This window comes from Dendronephthya gigantea, unplaced genomic scaffold, assembly GCF_004324835.1.
Source record: "Dendronephthya gigantea isolate DGI-Jeju-01 unplaced genomic scaffold, DenGig_1.0 000051F, whole genome shotgun sequence".
NCBI classification, from domain to species: Eukaryota; Metazoa; Cnidaria; class Anthozoa; order Malacalcyonacea; family Nephtheidae; genus Dendronephthya; species Dendronephthya gigantea.
In genome coordinates, this window is record NW_021163061.1 from 1,084,699 (window position 1) to 1,109,601 (window position 24,903).

The window sequence follows — 24,903 nt, forward strand, 5'->3', positions numbered from 1 at the left end:
GCTGAAATTTGTTGAAAAAGTTGCCTAACTTGGTTACCTAACAAAACATCAAACAATAGTCAATTGTGCAATAGCCGACTTCAATATTGATCATCTTATATCTTGAACCTACATTCTGTCAATTTTTTCTCGAATTTTTCAAATAATATATTGACATCGTATAAGATTTACTATATTGAAAGATTTTGAGGATGTCCGTATGTGGGAACACCAGAATGCCTGGAGAAATCTTCACTACTTCTCTCTCACGTGAGTTATTTGTTGTGTTTAGCTCAACGTGGATCAAATTCATGATATCGCAGTGGTAAAACTCTTTAAAAATGTTTGGTAAAACTTGATGAACCGTTCTTCGAAGTCATGAAAAATATAATTGGCATATTCATATTGAAACAGCAACAATATACATCAGACACGGTGCATGACGGGAATAAGCCTAAACGTGTATTCAAGTAATTGCACTGATGAAGGTCCGGGTTAACGGACCGAAAGCTTTGCAGTATTTAATACTTACGTGGTGTACCTACAAGTTATTATAATTAATAAGCCTAAAGATTGCCTAATTTCTAATAAAGGACCAGATTGGAGTGTGCCAGGCTTGGCTAGAGTATAACTGGCCATATTAGATACAGACCAGGTTGAAATATTACCATTCAGAGTGTACTTGCATGATAAATGCATATATGACATTTTGCCACAAGATTCTAAGAATTCCCCCCCAGGTCGAAGTTTACATAGGCCGGGTCGAATTTCCAGACTTATGTAATTGCGTATAAAGAAATACTGTAAAAAGCAAGAAAGAGAGTAAGTGAAACAAAACTATGTTCACACAAGCTCGATGCAATATCCGGATGTCATTTGCTACCCAATTACAATAATTAACGAAAATCACATGAAATGATTGAGAAATCTGGCCTTGAAAGTCTGAAGTTCAAGAATTTCCAATCATGGGCTAATCGTCATGCATGAATGACTATCACTTGGTGTTATATATTTCATCTTGACGGGATTTCCCAGGAAATTATAATAATCATTCATAATTACATCGATTGAGGAAATTGTGTCATCAAATACGATGAGTGGCGTAGGCTGTGTCTGGTGATTGGTTTTTGGAAATGCCTTCACCAAAACGTATTTGCAATTTAATGCGTTTCACACTTATCAAAGAGAGTTGAACGTAATGCTGTCTGTACTGATCCAGTTGAAAGCTAGATTGTATGATGGCAAATGGAGAGGACAGAAAACACCATAGATTCTTTAAATCTTACACCATCGTTGGTTGCAATTGCATGTCTCATTCTTCAATATACCTTTGGCATTGCGTGATATTGGAAATGTTTAGGACAGATCTTCATGCAATTTATTATATTGCCTGTTGTTTCAGCACGAAATTTGTATCGGTTTCTAGGTTTTTCTAACAAGAGATTCGATCCAGTTTTGTTTCCTTGTTTTTCGCAGACCTTGAGCTGAAAATACAATGAAAGAAGCCTTGTTTTTTGACCACATCATCCGACACTTGGTAGAAGAAAAAGTTCACTTTAGTGTCAATGTTTTGAGCCTGCAGCTATATACAGCTATCAAAAGATTTATATTGCACTGAACTAGTTCTACAGGTGATCTAAAAAATATTGTTTTCAGTAGTTAAGACGAAAAAAAATCAATATTCTGCATGTTAAATGTTTTTAAGACATACTGCTTCGTAGACAAACTAGATTTAGGCTTGCAGTTCTGAGTTCTGACAAGATGATGAACACTAAACGTTTTGAGAGATAGCGGCACAAAATATTTTGAAAACGGTTTCATCATGGAAAAAAAAAGAAGGAGACTGATCGAAATGATTGTAAAATGCTTGCAACGTTAAAAAAACATTTTCATTTGAGTTGTCAGGAGCTTTTTTGTAATTCCAGTAGTATATAGCAGTGTCCAGGTTTATTTTTAAAATATATGAGATAGAGTTCACCTGCAAGTCTTCACCTCACAGCATCACACATTATTTAAAATTTCATAACCAATTTGCAACAATTTGATACAAACTTGCAAATTAAGTCACCGCTTTGTTTTTCAATAACTTTGATGAGCCAGATGAATTAAAGTGACGACTTTCAGAGTAAATAAATGAGTTTTGACGTGCGAAATAAAGAGGGCCGCGCTGCATGACCTTGACGTTGCCGACAAAATTTCGCCGCGTCAGCTATTAATAGAGAATGATCAGTTTATTATTTTTCTATCTTTCTGTTACGAAAACATGCATGTCTCATGCATCCACGGTCAAGTTTAACAGGAACCACTACCATAAATAACAAAGTAAATATTTTATGCAAATACGGTTCGAATGAATAATTAAAACTTTCGATTGCTATACAAACGAGCAAGTTTGGAGATGAAAGAAGGCTTTGTCATGATAAATATTGCTGCGCAGATATCTCAATATAGACGAGAGAATTGGTTTTCATTGATCAATCTTTGCCCGGAAATATATACAAGTTTAATTTGCGATCTTATTTTAATAACAGTACGTATAATTGTACAGGAGGTCTTGTGTTTGTATTTTGCAACTGGTGTTGCGGGTGATGGCAATATTCATGTCGGGAAACGAGCGTTAGAAAACTGAAACGACTCCTACACAGTGGGCGTGAGGTGAACATACATTTTAAACAAACCAGGTTTGTATTTGAAAGAAAGCCCAAAATCTTTGGCACGATTTAACGGGTTCATTTTGCCAGGGAAAACACCTGCGCATATGTCGCAATGCCCTCTTGTGATTGGCTAATCAAGCCCTTGTGTCGTCATTGAAAAACATCTCCGGGCGACTCCTTATAGTCTGGTGGGAGGCGCGATTGTAGTCCAACGCATTTCGCCGAAGCAAGCAAGCGAGCGCTTATAAAGAGCAAAGGGATCAATTGCGAGCGAACACTTCACGAAAGTCCTAACTGGGAGAAAGACCTGCAGAAGAAAACGATAAAACATGTGGTATACAATCATTTATCTGTTGTCAGCCGTACTACAGGTGAGAAGGCTACGCAATCAGAATTTCCCAGAGATTTATTGTATCCGTATGACGGTACGAGTAACTGCTATTTACCTTCATTTCTTTCCAATAGATCGACACTGTTTCAAGCACCAGAACAGGTATGCAGTTTCACCAAATCATTTGTAAACATTAGAGCGAGGTTTGCACGTTGCCACGCAAATATATCCGTGTGAATGTTCTCAAAGGATATGGTACTAGCGCTGCGCGGCGTTTGTCACAGGAAATAGCCAATGTTAATCTCCAAGCAAAAATGCACGCGAAATTGCGGCTAGAATTATGAAATAGTTCAATCTCCCAACACTGCGAAACCTTGAATAGTTCTATTGTTGATCTCGTGGACAAGACCTTGAAACGTACGCCAGAGATACGTGCTACGGCAATTGTAAATATCGAGTTCTTTTTGTCAAAAAACGTTGAATAATGGATACGGTTCGTTTCCGTCTTTGCACGCCAATGTACGCCAGACGTCAGGTTTTTCCAGCTACGAAATTCTTGACACTGAATTCGCGTGCGTTGGTAACCGAATTCGTAGTGTAGTATTTGAAAAATGAGAAACATTTCTTCTCTGCGTCATTACGGGGGATAATTATTTCAGCCAATATAACGGGGAAGGTCGTCGATTTCATAGAGTGCATGGGAACGTGTGAAGAACGACTCTTCTACAAGCACAGTCGAGTAATGGAGCGTGCGTTCCATGTCGAGAGATACGAGATATATTCCTTTACTCAAAACCTGATACGCTTTCGTAAGATGCTTTTGCCGTACATAGTAAATAGGGAACTGGTGGTCTTGAGCGGTACGGATATTCGTGATATTGGGAGTGTCATTAGAAACAGCAAACAGCTATAAGTGGCTATATAAAAACTTTCAAGCGATCCAAGCTACGCCTTAAATACCATGAAACTCCCATCTCCGTATACGCCACGGGTATTAATCCCACGGGAGCCGTGTGTGGAAATACTTGGCGCGTTTTAGGCAATTCAGACCGCAACGGATACAAAAGGAACTGAATATTGTTACAAAGTTACAAGCCCGTATCGTGCCCGTACTGCTGGATGCCCGTTATAGGATATGCACTCGGAAAATTCCTTAAGCTTTTTGACCACAATTGGATTTTTCAAAATATACACATCGTTGAGCTTGAGTGAAAAACGCAGACATAAAAATGGGAAGTTTTGAAAAAATTACGCGCGACAATTATCGGAATGCAATATAAAAGTACCATTTTAATACAGTTGTGCAATAATCAGCGTATAATATTAGGCAAATATTTCGTTGAATTATTGTGCAATCGTAGGAAAAAAAATGTGTAAAAAAGCCTTAGTTGAAACTGATTATTGAATTGCTACTCTTTGTAGGGGGCATTATAAGTTAACTTAGCTGTAATGTCTATATCTTCACTGCTCCGAGCCAACCTAGCTGTATTTCGTGAGAAATGAACTCCCTGTAATTGGACTTTCTAAAAGAAAGCAAATGACCTCTCTGCGATTTTCTTTATCTTCTAAATCATCTTTGTCTTGTACAATGGAAGATGAGCTTCTATTTGGCAATGAAAGAGTTGCATAAAGCGATATTTAGATGCATATAAATGCGATGACTCAAAAGCCTCGCAGCATTTCTAATGCCAATGCAGAAAACCTCATCTTCATGACTTTCGCAATTTTATTTGGCGCTAACTGAAGCTTTGTTTTGGCCATTAAAGGATTAAGATGATTCAAGCGTATATTTACAATTAAAAGCAATTCAGACACCTCGGAAGTTTAAGGCACTTGTCCTAAGAAAGAACATCCGAATCATCTTGAATTCAATCTCATGACATAAGGGGCATGTTGCATAACTCCGCAGAAAAGGCGCAAAATTCAGTCATAAGGATGTATTTCATGAGGTTTTAACAGTTTGAACTTATAAGGCTGTATCGCAAACATGAAGTTTCGTGATCCAACAAATTATAGCCGCCCGCTGTTTGCTCAGAATAAAAAAATTTTTGGAGAAAAATGTAATCAGCTATATTCGAGATTGCAAGACGATTTTGACTGAGGAATCATGAATGGCTGACGACACGTTTCAAAAATATTAATGTCGACTAGCACGTAGTTCTGTCGATGCACTCAACGACTAACCTTGAATGGGGGGTGGCACCATATCAGATCAATACAAGCAGAAGAAACTAAGTTACGATTCGCAGAATTTATACGGTTTCCTCCTGTAGTAACACTGGATCAATAAGAGATAATCCTTACTGGACCTCTAGGGAAAACAGTTTAGAACTGATAGAGCTATCCAATTATAAATAAAGTTAGTTTAGTTTAGGTTTCCTCCTGTAGTAACACTGAATCAATAAGAGATAATCCTTACTGGATCTCTAGGAAGAACAGTTTAGTACTGATAGAGCTATCCAGTATGAATAAAGTTAGTTTAGTTTAGGTTTCCTCCTGTAGTAACACTGAATCAATAAGAGTTGATCCTTACTGGACCTCTAGGAAGAACAGTTTAGAACTGATAGAGCTATCCAGTATGAATAAAGTTAGTTTAGTTTAGGTTTCCTCCTGTAGTAACACTGAATCAATAAGAGTTGATCCTTACTGGACCTCTAGGAAGAACAGTTTAGAACTGATAGAGCTATCCAGTATAAATAAAGTTAGTTTAGTTCAGGTCTCCTAACCTGACCTAAATATAAGAAACCACCAAATTTTAAAAATAGCGTGACATACTTTAAGTGAACGAGACACGCAATATATTATTAGTTGTTTAAAGCCAAGGTTAACAAATATATTTCCCTCAAGGTTAACGGCTCAAGAAGCGGTATTGATAAAGTACTGATATAAACCATTAACCATGGTATTATGACTATTATGGATCTAACTTCGATAAATATAGTTAGGTGTATATGCATGCAAGGCTTATCGGCAAAAAGCAAAGAAACAGGTGTTTCAATTTAGGTGCAAATGTTGAGTCAATTTAGGTACATGCATAGCGGCAGCATACGCTCAAAACGGTAAAAAGTTTTGCATTTTTAGTTCCTGTTAAATTAATTGAAGTAGATCGAGAGAGTATACATACAGTATCGCGCTATTCTAAATCAATTCATTCAATGCAAACTTTTCTTCTGGTTTAAGTTTAGACAAGGAGAAATAGTTGATTAGTTGGAAACCTTTTACAGATCGGTTAAGAAACTAAGAACTTGTATGTTAGGGGTATATATACATATAGAATCCTTGGGGAAACTTAGAAATGTTGCATGATGTCCATGCTATAGGGTTGAAATTATTGTCTAAATATTTTATTGCGTGTGCTGTGGGAACCTTATGTGTATTAATGAAGGCATTAATGAATGTATGACTGCGGTTTAATTAATTCGGATTATTTATTAAATAAATGGCAATGGAAATAGCGCAATCATTGGGGTGTTCTAGAAAATCAAGCTTACTCAGACAGCTGAAGTTTAAGTGCGGCTAAGCGGCCATGCAGGAAGACGGACCTCGATCTAATAACGTCGTTTCGGCGCCAAGACAACAGATAATTTTGACGTAGATAACACTCGTGAACACGTAGTCACGTACTACCTCTAAAGTATCCAAAATGCTCAGCTCAGCTAAGAAAAAACACAAAAGAGCGAGAATTTGCAGGGATGAATTCCGCCCGTCAGATTTCTTTAACGTAAATAGCTCATCTTTTTGAGTTCAAGATTTAAACCGAGTTCTTTCAGTTTTATAAAGCAAAGCCTAAAAAGAAGACTGAACAATAGATTTTTTCTTTAAATAGCAAGACCAAAGAGTCGATGCGAAAAATGGCGGATCGCTAGTTTCAGAGTGCCTTTCAGCTACGTACCAACTTGCAATTTGGACGGAAGTTTTACAAGGAGACAATGTCACTTTACGGCGAAACAAATTCTCTGCTGGGAAGTGGACAAGTTTGGCAACCAAGTGAAACCTAAAACTCCATACAGGCTGCCACATACGAAGCATGTTACTGACAGACAAAGAACCAGAACCTTACAACCGATAACCAACGACGCCAGAGCATCGGACTTTCTATTCGGCAGATACTCGAAAACGGACAGAACTACTGAGAATGAAATTGTCGAACGATATACGAAAACACAACTGCCAATAAGTAAGTATAGCAAAGAACAAATTCCGAAAAGAATGGGACATGCATCTTGCATGGGAGTCAAAATATGAATCAAGCAAGACACAGGTTGAGACAGTATATTTTTGACTTTATTTCAAAGTTATCTTCAGACAGAATGAAATTCCGTATAGCAATACGTCCGCCAAAGCATTAAGATCTCTTCCCGTTGTAAATGTATCTATCATATTAAGATCCTATAATCCAACTTTTATTGGGTTTTTTTCCAGCTACAAAACCTTTAACAAAATGTGAGAGGATGAGGAACCGCAGAACACTGGCGCAGTTCAAGACACACAAAACAACAATGATACCACAATGCACCAGAGACGGGCATTTTCAGCGGGAACAATGCAATAGCGACAAGACAAAATGTTGGTGCGTTGGAAAAACAGGGAAACGAATTCCAGGAACCAAAGTTCGCCATCAATTTCCAAACTGTTACCCAGGTATGAGACCAAACTTAAGGCAGAAAAAAAGCTCTGAAGAGACTGATATAGAGTTATATCGTAAAGAAATTGTTGCGTTTAGAATTTCGTTCTGGATCAATAAGAGATGATCCTTACTGGACCTCTAGGAAGAACAGTTTAGAACTGATAGAGCTATCCAGTATAAATAAAGTTAGTTTAGTTTAGGTTTCCTCCTGTAGTAACACTGGATCAATAAGAGATGATCCTTACTGGACCTCTAGGAAGAACAGTTTAGAACTGATAGAGCTATCCAGTATAAATAAAGCTAGTTTAGTTTAGGTTTCCTCCTTTAGTAACACTGGATCAATAAAAGATGAACCTTACTGGACTTCTAGGAAGAACAGTTTAGAACTGATAGAGCCATTTAGTTCGTGTCTCCTCCTGTAGTATCCTAAATGATTAAAACATTTCAAACAGCGTGGAAAGAGATCATTTTAGGCGTCTTTCAATAGACAAATATCGATAACGAGTTTTTTCATTTGTAGGGACTTGTGGTTTAAGATTCAACAAGAGTCCATCCCGACAGCGTCGTGTTGTTGGTGGAAGAGAATCAGCACCAAGGACCTGGCCTTGGCAGGCTTTGGTTCTCTTCAGTGATCCTAAGCACATTTGTGGCGCAACGCTGGTCAGACGAAACTGGCTTGTGACAGCTGCCAGTTGCTTTGGTAAGAGCCAGTGTTCTTCCAATGGCGAATATATTCATCTGAAGACTCTTTTCTAATCATTGCAATGACCAACTTACAGAGAGGCTTTTGATCAGATGAAAATGCTTTTGTGTCAGTTGAATATTGCAATTAGCTAGCTGTAAGCTTGCGAGTTGGTATTTGCGATGAGCGTAACTTCAGACATATATGAATAATTGAATATTGGGAGAATCCAACGACTGTAGTTTTGGGGCCGGTTGTATCAAGCCCGTTTAGCTTAAACGGTGGTTAAGTTCAGAATAGAAATTCATATTTCATATACGATTTCATATTCAGTGCATAATATTCAAGTTGACTCATTCAAGAAAGATGTAAGAGTGTTATTTAATTTTGACTTATCCGCCGTTTAAGCTAAACGGGCTTGATAAAACCGAATCCAGGAAAACATTTTTAAAACTTTTGAACAGCTTTAGAACAGTTCTTGTTTGAAATTAGTTGAAAAGCTTAAGTGTATCTCACAACTCGTGTATCTCACAACATTGTCATTACTTTGCCAGATGGTTTCACAAAGAGAAGGACAGAATGGAACGTGAAGCTGGGAGTACACAAGTTAAACTCCAGTGATGACGAGAAACTGAGTGTTGAGACAATTCATATACATCCAAAATATAAACCAGGAAATAAGACAAGCCCAGGAGATTACGATGTTGGTAGGTTCACTTTCAACACTTTTTTAAAGTTTTTTAATGTTTGTAAAGACTGAGACAAACTTTATCCCAGGAAGAGCAGAGATGATAGAGCTTTCCATCATGAATGAATACCAACTTTATAGTAATCACAAATTTCTTTTCAAGCTTTAATACAAGTTACAAGTTCAGCCAGGATTCCACGCAACATAATGCCACTCTGCCTGCCAGACAAGCTTGATTTCTACAGGCAAGGCGCAAGGTGCTCAATCACCGGCTGGGGACATACTTCGTATAATGGATCGCTATCAAGAGTACTGAGAGAGGCATGGGTCGACTTGGTCCCACTCCACGAATGCAATTCTGAAAAGTAAGCAAAGATTCAAAGCTTCGAATCCAGGGCCCTCTTGGGACTTGTGGTGATAGGATATAACTGGGTTACCAGTATTATGTATTATTGGGAAACCATCCTAAAATGGCCTTTGAGCTGTCCTCGAAATTAGTTTATGTTTATATTTTCTTTTTCTCTCAAGGTCTTACAACGGCACAATTAACGACAGGTTTATGTGTGCTGGTTACAAAGAGGGTGGAATGGACGCATGTCATTTCGACACAGGTGGACCGCTGGCTTGTCCTGTAGCGGGCGGCGTTTGGGCGTTGGCCGGCATCGTTAGCTGGCGACAGTCATGCGCGCAACCGTTCAAATATGGCGTGTACACCAATGTCTATGAGGTAAAACCATGGATCGAACGAATTATCAAGCGATGAACTCATGTCACCCTCACGTAACCCCCGCACCGAATGCGTCTCGCGCGTGGGATTTGCCACGCACACGATCGGGGAAAACGGGTTGAGCGCAGGAAAGATTGAACGGAATTAATATATTTATAAAATTGCGCATTTTATTCAAAGATAAAAACGAAAGCGGCACGTGTTTTCTTGGTACATTGCACGGGATAGCCACATGATTAATACATGCAATATTATATCTGATAGTTTTACTTTGCTTTAGCCAATGGTGAAGATGTGTTTAGATCAATTACTTCAAAAATCTTGGATATTTCTAGTTTGTGCGAATTTCGTATAAAAACCCTTTGCTTTGAAGTTCTGCACATTTCTAGGTGGTTCACCTAAACACATCATGCGCTGTTTTGAAATAAACACAACCAAAAATTGATTTTAAGATAATACTGTTCGCTTAGACGAGTTTAAGTAGATGTGAATTCTGGTCAAAATAAGCTTCTAGTGACATTGGATGAAAATTGACCTTTCATTGACATTTCATCGTCTTCAGAATGTGAAGTGCTTAGAAATGCAATTGAATATTGTTTGGGTTGTCAAGTAAGAATGTCTGACACCTTTTTTGTGAAACGTGCATTGCATATTTTTGCATAAAAAAATTGAACCGGATTCGGTGAAAATACTGTACGTTTATTTTCGGTATGACCTAAACTCACGATCCTGAAAACTTCGTTTTCTAAGCATTTCGTCCAATACAGATTCAATGACTTTTTTCAACTACAATTTAAGGCAGTACGAACCAGAAAAAATAACATAATGCTTCACAGCAATACTCGCTGTAAATCGTGAAATTTAATAATTTCATAAATTGTATATTATTATCAGTGATTATTATCTAGCATCTGTCTGTACCACTGATCTGTAAATAGACTGGAGAACTAGTGTATTTACACACCTATGGTTGGCACATACGTCATGTAGATGTGACTTTTGCATAATTGTAATTATAGCTAACTATACGTTAAATTAAAATTAAGATATGAACCGACAAATATGCGATCCAGTTGAGGTACTGAATGACAAGCAGTATGAAATATTGCTGCATTCGTGAAAGTTATATCTTAAAATATATGGTTGTAAAGCAGAACACTATGTCTGGATTCTGAACAGTTTGTGACATAGATATCGACCGAAGCACATTCAAATACTATTTAAATAGAGAAATAAATAGTCTCCCATATCATATAGTAGAAACAAGGCTTTCTTCATGAACAACAGAAGCTAAATTATTCGAGTCAACTGTATATTTATGCAGAACAGATAAGGGCTTATCGAGAAACGTGTGTAGTGACTTCTTGTTTCCACGCCAAATACTATTTATACGCAAGTTATTTATATGAAGAAATAAAAACGCAATATTTGAAGATGTTTTTGTGTGATATTTTAGCGAGGCATTCGCTTTGATGAGCTGCGATATCCCTTTGTCATCGTGACTGCAACAATTTAACTTAACAAGGGTAAAAAATGCAGCAAAATGCAACGTCTTAATATTTTCAAACACCGTTTCGTTTTTGCAGGGAAATTCTATTCACAAAGCGAGTTGCCTCGTGAGTGAACTCAGACTGTCACCCTGGAGGTAATTTTAACTGGAATCAATGTCTAAGACAGACCACTTGGAATGTCTCAGACTGAAAGCATATTTGATGAAAAATATCCGTACAACACACGCAGCGTTTAAAAGCATTCTAGAGAAGGCGTTGTGAAGAGCTTCAAGAGACCCCAATATTTTCAGATATTCCGACGTGAATGCTGTTGAAAAGACGCAAGCGTGAATTCGTTTATAGTCGTGCGTAAACCACTCTCGTTATTTTACGACGGATTTACACCGCGCGTGCTGTATTCCACCGTGCGCCAATTCCAAATTTCACAATCATTTTCGGATCTTAAAAAATATTGAAAAATCATATTTGGTTTCAACAAATCTAGACATTGTCTTCATTCTTGTTATTTTTGAACCAGTTGAGATATATCTTTTCGTATTTTTTCATATCGTTCGCGATCCAGAGCAGCACTTTCTAATTTCTCACAAACTTCTTTCTCAGTCATGTTTTCATACCATGTTCGTTCTAATGGAAAGAAATCTCAATTACACCTATGTTTCTATCATCTCGTATTGGCTCGATGTACCGCATGCTAAGGATCATATCTCTTATTGATCTAAGGTATATGCACATTATCCACGCGTAAATTATTAAACTATCATCATATCTAATCACAAGTGCACGGGAACACACAAGAGGAAGTTCATACCACGTATTGGCAGGAATCCGCCAAGTTCGCAAACAGCAATATTAAATACATTTTCATTTTTCACTCCTAAAAAATTCGGGAAACTTGATTTGTTGACTGATTTTGATTGGATGCACTATGAACATTGCAAAAATCTAATGTCTTACATACCAGAGGAAGGCTTTCTGACCCAGATGAAGATTCTTAAAGTATCACTTAGAGTGTGAGTGACATCAGTTAAAAAGTTGTTTCTATCTGATAACCGCTGTCCTCGAGTGAAGAAGACATTGTGGGCTAACTCGTTATTATGTAGGTATGACGTCACTTTGTAAATCTGACTAAATATAAGCAAACTCCTATTTTAATCATAATAAATCACATCAGTAGGCCAGAGGTTTATACTGGATAGCTCTATCAGTTCTAAACTGTTCTTCCTAGAGGTCCAGTAAGGATCATCTCTTATTGATCCAGTGTTACTACAGGAGGAAACCTAAACTAAACGAACTTTATTTATACTGGATAGCTCTATCAGTTCTAAACTGTTCTTCCTAGAGGTCCAGTAAGGATCATCTCTTATTGATCCAGTGTTACTACAGGAGGAAACCTAAACTAAACGAACTTTATTTATACTGGATAGCTCTATCAGTTCTAAACTGTTCTTCCTAGAGGTCCAGTAAGGATCATCTCTTATTGATCCAGTGTTACTACAGGAGGAAACCTAAACTAAACGAACTTTATTTATACTGGATAGCTCTATCAGTTCTAAACTGTTCTTCCTAGAGGTCCAGTAAGGATCATCTCTTATTGACCCAGTGTTACTACAGGAGGAAACCTAAACTAAACGAACTTTATTTATACTGGATAGCTCTATCAGTTCTAAACTGTTCTTCCTAGAGGTCCAGTAAGGATCATCTCTTATTGATCCAGTGCTACTACAGGAGGAAACCTAAACTAACTTTATTTATGCTGGGTAGGTCTAACAGTACATAGCATTGCTCGCGAAAATCTATTCGATCAATCCAAAAGTTGCATACCTAGCAACCGTCAATATATGTTTGCTGTCAAAACATTCAAATACAAAGGCTGTTATGGGATAATCCACAGTTTCATAGAGACCATCACAAATACAAGACACGCCCTTGAAAACACGAGGACATACAACAATATTGAAGCAAGCTTGATCTATTTTGCCTAAACACATGTCTGCTTATTTGTCATCAATCTAACAGGCTGCACCCAAACGTAATGGCCTTGAATAAGGAAAGAAAACGACTCACCACGGATTCCATGGGCAGACGATAAGGAGTGTAGAAGGCGTGAAGGTGGAGATGATTGACTGAAGCGAACGCACAGAGGCTGTTGAAGCCAACACGGAAATCTCTGGAAACACAAAATTTTCATGATTGTGAAATTGTGAGATTTTCAAATGGATAGATAACTCGTGGTTTAATTTGAACTATATATCACGATATCACTTAGTGCCGGCTTTTGTCAATTGTCATGACGTTTTTTCAGCATGACGAGGGAAAATTGGGCCGGTTCTAAAAACAAGGAGTGACGTACGGTACTTAAAACAATATGCAACAGAAAACACTCTCATAAACTAGAATTTAGTGGTGTGACAATATCACACCACTTCACTTCACATAATTTCAAGAAACAATGTCGCCATATTCACACGATTCAAGGACACCTGACTTAAAAAGTGGGGTTTTTTTATATTTATTTTTTTTCTCTATATATCAATATGACGCCCGTCAATGACGTTGAATGCCTTCTCTCGCATTTCCGGATAGTATAAAGTAAAATACGAATTCACCTTTTTCCACTCAATAAAACCATTTCAAGTGACAAGCGAATGGCTCTTTCCGTCAGCACCTAAACGGGACGAGGGGTTTATGTATGGTAAAGAGTAAATAAATTCGCACTGACGAGATTATCTTATGTATCACCTCAGATATTTGCATGACCAAACTCAAGTATATTGGCGAAGATTTTGTTTGAATTCAAAATGTGTCTTATCATGAAAACGACAGGTTAACTTCTCCTGCCGAGTCTCTCATGCATAAACAAGGTTTTCGGGAAAATCTTTATGAAATGAGTTTTCTGTCGCAACTTCTCCGCTTCTCAAGACCTAATCTGCATAGGACGTCCATCACATGCGCCCGCAGTCACCTCACCTGCGGAAACTGCCCATCAACATCTGGTACAAATAAAATATTCCCGTATTCCAGTGGGCTGACATTTATTACGACGATATTTCCCCCAAGGCTCTCATCCTTGCGTCCACATAACGATAGCAGAACCTGAACACAAAGCCGTAAATCATCCACTCACAATGAACAAATTTGCTGTATATTTCATCAAACCATTTTCCTGTTAAACTATAAAGCTTGAAACTAATGAACAAGAATAACTCAACGCCATGCATACAATTGAAAAAAGCAGGAACTCGGAATTGCAAAGTTCTGTTGTGAGATGTCAAATGGGAAAAATATTGCAATACGAAGTTGGCAAATTTTATACGAATGCTATCTTTCTCCGGAAAAGTGTTAAATGTTAAACCATATTCTTACCTCTTTCTTCGGAATTTTTGTAAAGTTAAATTTCTCAGAATTGTACGGCTGTTTGAGGCTAGTTATACTCTGTGGAGCTCGTCTTTGCGTGAATCTTTTCTCGTTTAACTAATGAAAACAATAAAACAATTCACGACTTTCTTGGAAGCACCAAAAGCAAGAAAGTATCAGCATTTGACTATACCTGTGCAACAAAGTTATATTTTCCAGGAATTATTCTTCTTTCGACAGAATTCAGGTTGTACTTAAAACATCCAGAATCCATTGCATTGTCCCATCTTTTCATTACTTCCTCGTCAAACTAATAGGAAAAGTAGTAGCTAAATCAATTAACATATTTTTTCTGAAGGACAAGGAATTTTCTATTTAATTTATTTTTTCCTAAACATGCCTAGAAGTGATAAATGTCGCTGCAATATTGGTTTGAACAAGGTTGTGTTTCCACCTTACTGTTTACAGTTGTTATCGACATTAATTGGACAACAATTATAGCAACAAGTTTCAACAATACTGTACAAAAATATGTTGACAAGTGCGAACGAAATGAACAGCATATCTTAACATGTTGAATGCTTGAATGTCGCATTGCCAAAATGCTTGAATTTCTGTTCATTTATCGCCTTCCAAGAAAAGATATATAGCTTCGCGGCAGGGGGCTGCCACGCAAACTAAATATTTTGCTTTAAAACAATTGTACAACGGGTAATGCGTAAATTAAACCAGCCGGAAGATATTTTCCAATGCAAAATCGTTCAATTTAATTGATAGTTCAACAATATGACATAATTTCGTGGATATACGATATGTTTAATCCTGACATAGTTTCGCAATATACGCTTACCTCCCATTGTGTGAAATAAAATGTAATTTTAAATGGAAATTTAATATTCATGATATTTTTCAAATTTGACTGTTATGTGAACGTTCGCTTGTCGTCTTAGCCAAACGAAAATGTTCCGTAGAATGGGTCTAATGCTCTGTATTTTAACATCATTATCCTTCATCATACAGATCAATGCAAAGCTTCTAGAATTCGAGGCAGAAAATGGCGCTTATGACGGATCAAGAAAGGATCGAAGTCAAGCGTCTGGTCAGGCGACAGTACTCCTGTCAAAATCGCAGTCTTTAACGAACACGTTCATCACAGGCACGTCGTGTTCGGTAGCAATACATGACGTGGCGTACACCAATGATGGCGCCTCTGATAGCATAGAGGTATATATTGACGACTCTTTGCTTGGATCTTTCAACACAATATCTGCATCGAACTTTGGTCGAAATTGGAACGTTGTACGCAGCACTGGAAGAGTTGGGGAGAGGAAGAGAGTAGACGCTGGCTCACATACCCTTCGTTTAACAGTAGTGGCTGCAGATTCGTTTGGGGTTGAGCTGGACAAGTCAACCTTGAACATCACCTGTAATTCGTCATCTCAACCAGGTCCAACGTGCACCAATATTTCGGCGCTGACCAGCTCTTTAAAATGCAATAGTCTCCCGTACGCGACGCGTCAGAGCGCCAACACAAGCTGCGCAGAAGAAGACAATGTAAACATTCCCATCTTTTATAACGGAGTTAAAAGCTTTCAAATCTCCGCGACAAAACCGGAGTATTATCCGTCGATGACAACGATGAACAACCGCAAAGAAAACTTCGCAAACTGCAAGTTCACAACGAAAAACATTTGGACCATAGCAGTCAATGATAGCAAACATTCTGAGTTTTCCAACAACTGCACGTCAGGTGGCTACAAAGTCGGAGACCCACATGCTACATTTTGCAATAAAATCAGCGATGCGTTAAACGATTCAAAGTACATTATACACTTCACTGCAAAAGGCATCAAGAGCGGCCTAGTTGAGGCCTCAATTGGTTCAATTCTGACGGTGAAGTTCGCTCAAGTTACAGGTGATTTGGTTATCGAAATCCGATGTTTTGGTCGGGATAAGAAATGGATTTTTTTAGGCAACGAAACCTTCAGTTCGGGTGATTTAACGAAAATGTGGCGGGTGCCGGATCTTACATGGAGCGAAGAACCAGATTTTAACCAAATTGAAATGAAAGTTGTCAGCAGAAACACCACGGGTAAATTTGATTACTTGAAGCTTGATAAAAGAGATGAAAATGGCGAAAGTACTCCCGTGACTGTATTTAACAATGGCGCGACCATCATAGAAGCAATATCAATCGATTTCTGGTGGTTGTATCCGAAAGGAATGATCATTAAGAACTTAAGTAACAATAAAGAATGGCGCGGAATCTCATATTTCCGTATTTACAGAAAAATACCAGGAACAAGCGGTTTCTCTCAATTGTTCGTACTCTATCAAGATGGGAACACTCGTATCCTTCCGTTTCCCCCTGATGGCATTGACTGGATCCCCTTTGGTTCCTCAGTAATTATTGGACCTGCGCCCAGCAACTCTGTTCGCCCGCATGCCTCTATAAGTAGAGTGAACATCGACGTCTTCAGTCTTCAAATGGAGATACACTACGAGTCTGGTGGAAAAACCAAGGCAACACTTCAATACACTGGAAAGTCAACTACCGTTAAAGTTGAAGATATTTCATACACTACAACCTCGAGAATACCTTTCACCACGTTTCGCTCGATGTGGGTTGCTGATGGAAACGCCGACGTTGATGGCGTACAGAATAGTAGCAACTCTTGGCACGTTCAACATGGATGGCGATCGATTACTGGTCTATCCTTCCGGTTCTTTCGTTCATGTGTCTCAACGCATAACACTTTAAGTCCAGATATTCTTATCGTTGTTGAATGCGCCAACCGCCCTAGCAAGCCAACCTCATCAAGCCAATCAACAACAACGGTTAAGAACACCAACCACTCTAGCAACCCAACCTCATCAAGCACTAAATCAACAACTTTGTCATTGACAACTTTATCGATTCTCGTCATGTTTATTTCTAACATTTTTTAAAAACAATTGTTATCAATATTACCCTGCGCACATTCTTATCACTGCGACCAATACACTAATAATCGGTTGTGATTTGCAGTTATAAAGGTTTATACATTTGTCAATAGACAGTGTTACTCCTAATCGAATCAGAGTGAAACACAGGCAGTCACCTGGCAGCAATGTCCCCCTGATAAGTAAATGATTTTAGACTAATGCCCTAATACAGTTATTTCGCTAGTGTAACACTTTTACAATGATGAATTGGCACGTAATTCTATCACAGTAATCAATATATGTATCTATCCATTGTTCTGCTTCGTTTATGAAACACGCATTAATAAATTCGTCTTATGCCTGACTGATTTCTTTTGAAAGCGATCGTTTTCACGGTATTTGAACATGAATATATGAATATACACCTCATCAACAACTCTGTGTGTTTCTTACCTCATTATCATCATAAAACTTTATTATACAAGTATATATAACTAAGTCTACTTCAGCATTTACCAGTGATTCTGAAGTGACAATAATTCGTAGCAAAAGTAAAAAAAATAAAGAATTCTTTATATTTTCTCCAACATGCGTGCTAAACCTAATGTGCAGAATACGAAATGCAAAAGTCGTAGATTGAATTCTCCGCAGTTCCTGGGGGAATTTTAGGCGTATTTTGTTGAAATATTTTGCCTGCCTGGGTTCGCCGTCAGCTTCAAAGACTTCAGAAATCTTCAACGTGCCAACATACCAATTACCAAACTACTAGCGTGTTTTACAAATTATAATTCCAATCTATGTAAAATCCAATCAATCCTTCTAGACCTTCATCAGCGCGACTCTAACCTAAACCTGTCATTACTAAAGTCGTAAAGATTTCAAACCAAACCAATTATTATTTATTAGTTACATAACTAACCTTACTTGCCGAGCTCGAAGAGTTAAAATGAAAATCATCCTGATCATATGTGAATACAAATGTTGCCTGATAATAAAACAAGCAATTTCTTTAAAACGCGCCCAGTTTTAGATAAAATTTGCTCAAGAGAATGTTCAAAATCTTACCTCACTTTGGTCGGCCATGTTGGCTTTGACGCGACAGATACTTCATGTAAGCGAGAACGAAAAATTGCGTTCGTGGCAATTATTGTAATTATTAATTCAATCATTACTAGTTAATTACATTTAATTAGTTTATTTAACGAAATTTGGATAATTGGAATGTGTCAGGCAAATCAGGGCTCTGTGGAGTATCAACTCCAACAATGAAATATTTTATAACAATTTGCATTATTCTTTTCATTCATCAGGAATACTGAACAATTTCAAACTGTTCATCGTAGTTTCTGTTCGTACCAGTTGGGACGTGATCGCTTTTTCCGTTATTGCTTCTTGTCCGTCACGTCAGTGTCCGTGCTTTGAATATTTTCCAACACGATGTTTTCCATTGAGCGTGATGTGGGTGTCCTGGAGGTGGTATTTCCACGAGGTTTTCTGATAAAAGGCAGATGACATCGACCCTCACAGCTGCACAATATTGATTTAAAACTATCGCGGAAATTCTTGCCGAGTAAACAGTATATGACAGGGTTGCACGCGCTACCCAGGAATGCCAACAGCAGTGCAGGATACCACACATATCTACAATTCAAACACAAAATGAGTCAACAACTTTTCAGCAGTAAAAAAGTTTCAATGGCCACAGTCCACAAATGCTCGCGAAACTAAGTTCACAGAGCAAAAATCTCACCAAAAATTTGTTGAATGTTGAAATTTCAATCTATTCGACTCTAAAATCTGAAACATACTTATATACACTTCTGAAATCATATTCAATCCTCTTCAGGAAGTACAGAATATTATAAGGAGTCCAGGACAGGAAAAAGACGACAATTGTTACAAACAGCATCTTGACAACCCCCCGTCTCGATCTATAGGCCGCCACACTTGCATCACTTTCGCCGGGGGGTGCTCTCCTTAATCTTCTAATCACATTAGAATAGAATCCAGAAATCATGGTGAGAGGGACTAGGTACAAAGCGATGACAATGAACACGCCATAGATGTTCTTCGCCCTCAGACTTGGCCAGCGGTATGTACAATCACAGCTGAGCTGGTCTTCTTCAGCATTCCACCTGACACCACAGTAATACATCGTAGGGAAATAGATTAGGAAAGACAGCAGCCATATTGAAGGGATGATGTATTTCAGAAGCGCTTTGAAATCACCGAAGAACAGTGGTTTACACACAGCGCAATACCTCTCGATTGCAATCACAATAAGTGTCAAAACTGATGAACTGTAGGGAATGTTGACCATGTTAATCTGAAACTTGCAACCGACATTTCCTAAAAGATATAAATCAATTGAAATTAAAGTGGGATCCAGCTCTTTAAAAGATGATAGACGGACCGGAATAAACCTAAACGAACCTGGATTAAGAATAAATTCATTTCTATGGATTACTGCCAAATTTAGTTTAACTATTCGAATCCTGCGGCAAATTCCTGAGGTCCACTGGAAGTACTAATATCCACGCACGACAGAAGCAAAATATCGATTCAGAATTCAGAAGACGCCTCGTTCGTGCCTTCCGGAAAGATCTGTTTCTATAGCTGGAGGCAGCAAGGCCACATACGTGCAAAGAACAGCAATTGTTTTGATTTCAGTTGCATAATATTGACTTACGAGACAATTGATACTTATAACTCCTCTCTCTGCTTGAAATTCTCTTGGGAAACCTTTAACCTTATGTTGTCGTTAGTAAAAAACAGATAAACCAAATGCATCACTTGTGAACAGCACAAAAGTAGACAATCGCACAAAATAGCCCGGAATTACAGTATCATTTTTGCTGTCCAGATGGACAAGAAAGAATTAAGTCCATTCTCTCATTATCATGCACTGGACTTGTCGAAAAACTTACCCAAATTTAGATCCTTTACAATAAAATCAGTGACTTGAAAAATGGTCGCCAATGCTTGTATCAGATCACTGACGCTCAGATTCACCAATAGATAATAAGTCACTTCGTGCATACGACGATTAATTGCAACGATGTAACATACCAATGAGTTTCCCACTACAGCAAACATAAGAATTAGGGTATAAACTGTCAGGAATATTGGAACGGAAGCACCAGACAGAGCATTGTAAATATCTTTGTCCGTATTGTTGCAGAATGTGGTGTTGCAATATGACTGGTTTGGCGAAGACATATCTAGCAACGAGTCTTTTTAATTCACTAAGATTCAAAGACTTCCTGAGTATTTCTTTATCAAATTGTTTGTGGTTACCATCCTGATATTCCAAACAAGTTTTGCGCAATTATTTTACGAAGTATTTAAACGGAAGTTAATTGAGCCTTAAAATGTTTACATTCGAAATGCACAATTTACATTCCAAAAAGAATTTCCTTGTTTACATTCCTATTGCCGTTTACCACAAATTTATATTGCTAAACCAGTTAATGTGACTGTCTGTATTTTCCCTAACATGATTCACGAATAGAAATGTTTCTTCTTATTTTGCATACACGGGTCAGACATGGGTACCGGAAAGCCCGGGTGCACAGAGAGGTGTCACCTAATATCTGTAGTGCATCGACGATGTCACAACATTTAAAGGAATTTTAAGTATTTTGGGTCACGAAGTTGATGATGCTAACTTATCTCAATCAGTTTATCACTAATCTATTATGTCAAAGATGAAATATACTTCTATACTATACTATACTTCAATAAAATCACTAAATTCTCTGCGAGTTCTGTTGTTTCTGATGATTGTTACAGGTCGACAATTGTTTTTGCACGAGTTACCGAAAAACTTCAGAAAGAATTTCAGGCTATGCATGAAAAGATACGTCTTCATATCTCCTGAACTTATTCGGGAACCTGCATTTTTTTAAACATGAATGAATTTTATTTAAATAAGTTGTTTAAATTCGCAGAATTACCTTCCGGGTAAAAACATATATAGTTAACGACAGTTTCAACAAGTCCACTTATCTTTTGAATTTTATCGACGATATCAAATTTTTTTCTTGTTGTTTCAGAAATTCTGTCTACTCTACTAAGTTGAGTTTATACATATATTGACTGTGATATTGTTTTTCCAGTCGTTTTGCGTTTCTGGCATTATCACCAAGATGACTTTAGTAGGGTGACATGAGATGACTTAGGTAGATCTTTAAGAAACGATCAGTTCTTCCCCGAGGTTTCTGGTTTGCTAACTCATTCAGGTTCTCAAGAACCGACCACAAAGTTCGGAAGATTCCCATCTCTTTAAAAAAACACAGATATTTCCGGGAAAGCTTGTACATTAAATCAAGCTATCATTTGCATTTCATTGATGTGAAATTGACGTGTCGTTTGACGGGTAGGTGTTACACTTGAACTCTGATGAAGAAAATCTTGAATGAAGCCAGGGACGCGGCAACTTTGACAACAAAGTATTGTCTTGAACGCTTTTCGGAAATTACTTCCAAGAAGGCAGTAAATAATTGGATTGCACATACAATGGGTTGTGGCCAGAAGAAGAGATGGATACCACACGTATCTAGGAAAGAAAGCCAGTCATTTAGAATTTTCGTCATGCTGAGGATTGAGTTTTCGCTACAGGCTTTTTAACGAAGCTAAATCACACAGAACTCACGTGTAGACGCTGCGATAATCAACCTCCAATCTTTTCAGCATGTAGAGAATATTATAAGGCGTCCAAGCGACAAAAAACACGATCAATGTGACCATGACCATTCTAACAACGCTTCTCCTTGATTTATACACAGCAAGATTACCCTCATTCTCCCCAGGGATCACCTGCGATACACAAATGTACGTTACGATACAGTACAGTGGATTGACCTCATGAACACCTCTCTATGGACAAATAGTCTAAATTGCGGTGAATAGCGGTGGAAATTGCGGTGAAGTGCGGTGGAAATTGTGGTTGAGAAACCTAGAGTTCTAGACTTTTCAGCGCGTGTGACAATCGTTATCTGAGTTTTGCGTTGACTAGTTCAAAGCAGACTTATATAGTATACAAACAGGTGTCTCAGACTCTGACTCTGACTCTGACAGGGGGAATTTGTGATGAGTCAGGGTGCTGTAAGTGTATGATGCAAGGTCCAGGTTGGTTATGAAACTATTCGCAATATCAGGACGAACCTGTTTCAGACGACGAATGACTACAGAATAGAAGCACGACGCCACTGTAAACGGTATGAAATACAAAGCAACTACAATAAAAACACCGTGGATATTCTTCGCTCTAAGACTTGGCCAGCGATGGGTACAATCACAACTAAGCTGATCCCCTTCACGCTTTAGATTACTTCCACAGAAATACAGAGTTGGAAAGTATATCGCGAAAGAGAGCAGCCATATCGATGGAATGATGTATTTCAGGCGATCTTTGACATAATCTAAGTCCAGTGGTCGACATATTGCATAGTAGCGCTCGAATGAGATAAAGGCAATGGTTAGACAAGATGCACCGTAAGGAATGTTCACCATATTCACTTGAAACTTACAGCCGACGTCACCTGGATGTGGATCAAATGTAGAAATTAAAATTCAGCAAATAAGTTGATTAGATTAATGGATTAATAAATCAGTGAGGTTTTTCGTGGGCTTATCAGTGGGGATAATCGCCAGCTGAGGTTTGGGGTTAATTCAATGATTTCCCGCCAAACGATATCTTAATTACTGAATATAAAATCGTGTTAATACCGCCTTGTATCATGCGTAAAAAATCGGCGGACAAAAAAAGCGTTTTGTGCTCCTGGATTTATGTTTTCTGTATTATCTGATTGTTTAGTGATCCTCTAATGTCATTGATATTCCACCCACTCGCAGGCGAAATCAGATCTCTTCGGCGTGGGCTGATTTGCGGCGGTTGCTAGGACTAATTAGCATATCTCGCGCATTGTTACTTTCGAGACCGAATGAGCAAGTGTAACTGCCTTGGACGGTAAAAATATGGCGCCTTACAAACATTGGAATAAAAAAGATGTTGTTATCTTTGATTTAAAAAGAGAAATATGGCATGTGTGGTCAATTTCGTCCCTGCTGTAAGAATCAAAATTTCTGTTGATGGACACCAACGTATTTGTGATCGTATCATCAACTGGTTACGTCTTCCGAAAAACTCCTCCAAAATGGCGTCATACACCCACTGACTCACTAACAATCATGATTCATCGCGAATCAGATGGTTGTAGGTTGATATACTTCAATTACTGCCGTAGCTTATTAAATACAATATCTCTGTCGAAATTTACTATATCATTTGCCTCGGTCTGTTTTTAACTCGGACAAACAACTTGATGTAACTTATAAACTTGCAGCAAACTTCGTGAAATCATTCATGTAATAAACATATGTCGATAACTCCAGGTACAAGAAGCTCAGCGACGAACAGAGACAGAAATTCAACTCAAAGATTGCAAAAGAAATTACACGTCTACGTTCATTTGGCATTCGGTTTGGGAATGAAAATGAATATGTTACAATTAACATTCAAGTTTAATATCATAAACTGAGACACGCTGAGACAATCATCTGATCTGATTAATATCAGGTATTAATTGTGCCATCAATCTAAGTGAGGCATCATATTAAATGTCGTGCGTAAATATTAAAGACGTGCAGAACAAACTATATTAAGACGCCATTGAAATGCGTTTCCTATGAGGATGAAACAAGCGCCCTGGATGAAACATGAATGAGCGTCTTTGGAATGTGAATTACATTGAAATACTATATTATACATTTCGCAAGTCAATAGGGCTTAATCCCATCACCCCACTCTTAAATGATAACTTGAAACAAAATAGCCACAATTATTTTCCTTATGTAACTTACCCAAATTCAAATCTTTCACTGCAAAATCTGCGAATTGAAAGGTCGAGGCGAGAGCCATCAGCAGATCGCTCAAGGCCAAATTCACCAAAAGAATATTTGTCGAATCGTGCATTCTACGATTCGTGAGGACAATCCAGCAAACCAAACCATTACCAGTAACGGTGACAACGAGGAACAATGCGTAAATAGTCATAATTATCGTCACTGAGAAAAGTTTGTTGTAAACTTCTGCTTGAGTTTTATTGGACGTCGTATTCGTCCAACCCGTGAAGTTTTCAAAACTGTTCATGCCTGCAAACTTTTTTGTAATGTTTAACAATTTTACGTTTGATTAAAAAGGAAGTCAATATGGGGCGCACCTGCTTCTGTAATATGACCTGTCAGTCGTTGTTATCGCTTTAAATTACCAAAAGCTTGATGATTATCGTAGGATATCACTTCCTTGTTGTTAGAATGAAGTATTTAGGAAGAAAGGCGAGTTTTTGATGTGTATTGAGGAAGTGTTGTGAATTGAGCTTATTAATATGCAGTTCGGAAAGCAAGTTTTGTTAGCAAATATTT

The 24,903-nt window shown here is 38.0% G+C and overlaps 3 protein-coding genes across 4 annotated transcripts; 1 reads left to right on the forward strand and 2 right to left on the reverse strand.

Annotated features, from left to right (window-relative positions):
- Positions 1–1,780: 1,780 nt before the first annotated feature.
- On the forward strand, positions 1,781–10,537 carry LOC114528861 (transmembrane protease serine 11E-like). The gene is made up of 8 exons (XM_028550581.1): positions 1,781–3,004; positions 3,099–3,126; positions 6,791–7,141; positions 7,387–7,605; positions 8,112–8,291; positions 8,828–8,980; positions 9,125–9,326; positions 9,490–10,537. The coding sequence occupies exons 1-8, from the start codon at positions 2,963–2,965 to the stop codon at positions 9,722–9,724; spliced, it is 1,410 nt and encodes a 469-aa protein (XP_028406382.1). The 5' UTR covers positions 1,781–2,962; the 3' UTR covers positions 9,725–10,537.
- Positions 10,538–10,565: 28 nt separating this feature from the next.
- On the reverse strand, positions 10,566–18,572 carry LOC114528863 (GDP-D-glucose phosphorylase 1-like). The gene is made up of 11 exons (XM_028550584.1): positions 18,544–18,572; positions 18,398–18,463; positions 14,747–14,863; positions 14,563–14,670; positions 14,167–14,292; positions 13,806–13,864; positions 13,264–13,366; positions 13,021–13,124; positions 12,158–12,324; positions 12,008–12,073; positions 10,566–11,823 (listed from the first exon to the last, which is right to left on the reverse strand). The coding sequence occupies exons 1-11, from the start codon at positions 18,559–18,561 to the stop codon at positions 11,702–11,704; spliced, it is 1,056 nt and encodes a 351-aa protein (XP_028406385.1). The 5' UTR covers positions 18,562–18,572; the 3' UTR covers positions 10,566–11,701.
- A 122-nt stretch (positions 18,573–18,694) lies between these two features.
- Positions 18,695–24,659, reverse strand: LOC114528862 (neuropeptide FF receptor 1-like). 2 transcript variants are annotated; one of them, XM_028550582.1, is made up of 4 exons: positions 24,343–24,659; positions 20,406–20,561; positions 19,287–19,827; positions 18,695–19,119 (listed from the first exon to the last, which is right to left on the reverse strand). In XM_028550582.1, exons 1-4 carry the CDS (start codon positions 24,629–24,631, stop codon positions 18,861–18,863), a joined length of 1,245 nt encoding a protein of 414 aa, XP_028406383.1. In that variant the 5' UTR covers positions 24,632–24,659; the 3' UTR covers positions 18,695–18,860. The 2 variants fall into 2 exon arrangements, with proteins under 2 accessions (XP_028406383.1, XP_028406384.1); XM_028550583.1 differs by lacking the exons at positions 18,695–19,119; positions 19,287–19,827; positions 20,406–20,561 and adding exons at positions 21,469–22,036; positions 22,133–22,296; positions 22,645–23,021.
- Positions 24,660–24,903: the final 244 nt, after the last annotated feature.